At 46.6% G+C, this 3,706-nt stretch overlaps 1 protein-coding gene across 1 annotated transcript; it reads left to right on the top strand.

The window, feature by feature from the left end:
• The first annotated feature begins 979 nt into the window (after nt 1-979).
• Nucleotides 980-3,316, top strand: LOC109916178 (protein phosphatase 1 regulatory subunit 29). The gene has a single exon (XM_020515884.2). It carries the CDS (start codon nt 983-985, stop codon nt 3,314-3,316), a length of 2,334 nt encoding a protein of 777 aa, XP_020371473.1. The 5' UTR covers nt 980-982.
• The last annotated feature ends 390 nt before the right edge of the window (nt 3,317-3,706 follow it).

Below are 3,706 nucleotides of genomic sequence, written 5' to 3'. Positions count from 1 at the left end.
CACTGCAGAAAATCACCAAGACTCCTTAGACAGCACCTTCCAAGCCCCTGGCTGCTACTATCTGGCCGGCCAAGGGCAGCAGATACATGGGAACACCACTACTTGCAAGTTTTTCTCCAAGCCATTCACCATCCTGACTTGGTAATGTATCACCATTCCATCTGTGTTGTTGGATGACAATCCTGGAACTGTCTCCCCAACAGCATTGTGCACCTAACTACACCAAATGGACTCAAGAAAGCAGTTTAAGACAACTTTCTCAAGAGCAATTAGAAATGAACAATAAATACTGGCCCAGCCAGTGATGGCCACATCTCATAAGTGATTAAAAGCAGCAATTTTGAAGTATAATCACCATTGTAGGAGGCATGATTGCCAGTTTGTGCACAGCATGCTGCAACAAGCAGCAGTTTAGAACTGTGTTACTGATAGGCAAGGGAAGAGGTACATTAGTATGCAGAAGGGACTGCAAAATAGGTATTTCTCTGTTGTATAAACTGAGGAGCCGGAATGTGCTTCCAAAACTACCATGCAAATAATATTTCTGCAAAGAAAAAGATGTTTGAAAATAAAAGGAATTCAACTTGTTTCATGTTGTTGAAAACAAATCTTTTTGTTAAATCCTGTAATTTATTGTCTTGTTTTTGTTTCTTTCAGGACCCTCTGACCATGGATCTCTTGTGGATCCAAGGAGATCTTTTGTCAAAGTTGCAACCGAGAGATTGAACAGTTAATGAAAAGAGTGGCTTTGAATCATTCTTTTTCCCAAACTGAAAAGACCACAGGGATATACAAGAAAAACCTGACTGCTTCCTCCTTTCACAGCTGTTTTGTTTTTTTTTTGGTCAAGTGCTTCCAAAAAGAGCAGTGAAAACAGAGATGACTAGAACTGGCGTGCTATTGCTGGTTATATCTGAAACTAATGGTAGCTACTAGTCACTCCTAGACGCTTCACAAGTCAGCTACTGTGCCTGGAATAATAATGTCCCGTGTCAGCCTCTGGGCAACGATTGTTCTATTGACCCAGCTCGGAAAGGTCTGTGGGGATTGTTGGCTGATTGAGGGGGAGAAAGGCTATGTTTGGCTAGCAATCTGCAGCCAGAACCAACCCCCTTATGAGGCCATCCCTCAACACATCAACAGCACCGTGCTGGATCTCCGCCTCAATGAAAATAAACTCAAACTCCTCCTGTACAGTTCGCTCAGCCGCTTTGGCAACCTGACTGATCTGAACTTGACAAAAAATGAGATCAGCTACATCGAAGACGGCGCCTTTTTGGTCCAGTCAAACTTGCGCGTGCTGCAGTTGGGCTACAACAAATTGACGAATCTGACCGAGAATATGCTCCGGGGTCTAACGAGGCTGGAGTATATGTATGTCCAGCACAACTTGATTGAGAGCATCTCGGTCAATAGTTTTTGGGAGTGCCCCAACCTCATCAGTATTGACTTGTCCGCCAACAGGTTGGCGAAACTAGAGAGCAACACCTTCACCAGTCTCAGTGGCCTTATGGTGTGCGAGCTGGCAGGCAATCCTTTCAATTGCTCCTGCGACTTGGTTGGTTTTTTGAACTGGCTCGCCGAGTTTAACAATGTTACAAAAACGTACGACAGACTTCAGTGTGAGAGCCCAGCTGAGTACGCCGGTTTCCCTCTCTTGAGCCCGAGGCCAAACAGCAACCACAACGCCATCAGTCTCCTTGCTTCCTCATGTCGGAATGGAGTGAAAGTCACTCCGTTTTCCACACCCATGGCTTCCAGAGATCCTGAAGCCTACTCTTCAGGAATCAACCCAGCGGAATTCTCTTCCACGGAACCCATCACGGCATATACCCTGGACACGTCGAATAGCCCTACCATTAAGCTGCACCACGTGACCATCACTGGGGCAACACTGGTGGTTCAGATCCCCTCCCCCTACAGCAGGATGTATATCCTGGTGCAGTACAACAACAGTTATGTTTCTGATGTAACAAATCTCCGCAACAGGAAGGAATACATTAAGCTGGAGAAGCTGAAGGCGCATACGGATTACACCTTCTGCGTGGCTTCCATCCAGAAGTCCCAGAGGTTCAACCACACCTGCTTGACCTTTGCAACAAGAGGGCGCATGATAACCCAACCGTCCAACTCTTCCACCACAACACATTATATTATGACGATCCTGGGATGCTTGTTTGGCATGGTAATTGTTCTGGGCGTGGTTTATTACTGCTTGCGCAAACGAAGGATTCAGGAGGAGAAACAGAAGTCTATCAATGTCAAGAAGACCATTTTGGAGATGAGGTATGGGCCAGAGTCTGAAACGAGCAGTATGATTCATTCGATGCAGAAGTTCCATGAGCAGCCTATATCAGTGTCCAGGATGTCCTCGCTTCCCTCTGTGTCCGGGGAGAAAGGACAGTTCAAACCACTGGAAGTCAACGAGACTCCGAAAGCCACCAAGGGGAACTATATCGAAGTCCGTACGGGGGAGGCTACTGACCACAAAGAGGAGGAGGTGAAGCAGGCAGATAACGGAGAAGGGTCAACAGCAGAAATTTCCACCATCGCCAAAGAGGTGGACAAAGTCAACCAGATCATCAACAACTGCATTGACGCTTTGAAGCTGGATTCTGCGGCTTTCATCGGCGCCGACTCTGAGATGTCGATCGACCGCCAAATCACGCCTAGCACATCGTCCTCCCAACTGGAGAGGCCTGGCTTCCTGTCGCCAACTTACAAAGAGGGAGGTTACCCACTGCAGCGGCAGAGCAGTGTGGACACTACCAAGAAACGCTGCAGTATCTCGTCCAGCGGTTCTGGGAAGAGCACCCGAGTCTTCAGCCTTGACATCCCTGACCAGGCATCCAAGACAGAGGCGAAATACATCGAGAAGAGCATCCCCACCCCTACGCCTTTAAAGCGTCTTCCGTCAGTGGCCCAGGGAGAAATTCATCGTCTGGAGGTACAGCAAACCTACCACTGCAGTGAACATCGCCACTCCTTCCCTGCCTTGTACTATGAAGAACATGGGGACACTGTAAGCCAGAGGTCCACACTGTTAAAGCCACTCTCCCGTTCCAAAAGGGACTCCGCCTACTCCCAGCTCTCCCCCAGGCACCAGTTCTCCGGATATTCCTCCAGCCCAGAATATTCGTCGGAAAACAGTCACAAGATCTGGGAGAGGTTCCGCCCCTATAAAAAGCACCCTCGGGAGGAGGTGTACATGGCAGCTGGCCACGCCTTGCGAAAAAAAGTCCAGTTTGCTAAAGATGAAGACTTGCACGATATTTTAGATTACTGGAAAGGTGTTTCTGCTCAGCAAAAGTTGTGACTGAGCTAAAGACTGAATCGATAAGTTTACAAAAAAAAAGAACAAACGAAACAAGAAAGGATTAATGGGTCCTTTTCATTTATTAAACATTTCTAATTCCTGTTTTATAAGAACAGTCCAGAAATCACCCTTAAAATGTTTCATTACCAGTTCCTGATTGCTTCCTCCCACCCACCCTTCCCCTCAGTCTGCTCCTGATAATCCAGTCATAGTTTTTACACTATAATATTTAATTCATTTGATAATGTTGATTAAGCGTTACAAATTGAAGGGTATTTTTAGCCATCACTGAACATGCATGATCAAAGTAATGGGAATGAAATCAGGAATCTGTTTTTTGGGAGAAGCCTTCCTCTGGGGTTAAAAGAAACCCTCATTTCTGTCAAACAA

This window comes from Rhincodon typus, chromosome 37 (genome assembly GCF_021869965.1).
Source record: "Rhincodon typus isolate 14 chromosome 37, sRhiTyp1.1, whole genome shotgun sequence".
Classification (NCBI taxonomy): domain Eukaryota; kingdom Metazoa; phylum Chordata; class Chondrichthyes; order Orectolobiformes; family Rhincodontidae; genus Rhincodon; species Rhincodon typus.
This window is presented reverse-complemented; position numbering and strand designations above follow the sequence as displayed.

What these genes read in the sequence shown, in the direction of transcription:
- LOC109916178 (XM_020515884.2), top strand. Translation starts at nt 983, where the DNA reads ATGTCCCGTGTCAGCCTCTGGGCAACGATTGTTCTATTGACCCAGCTC.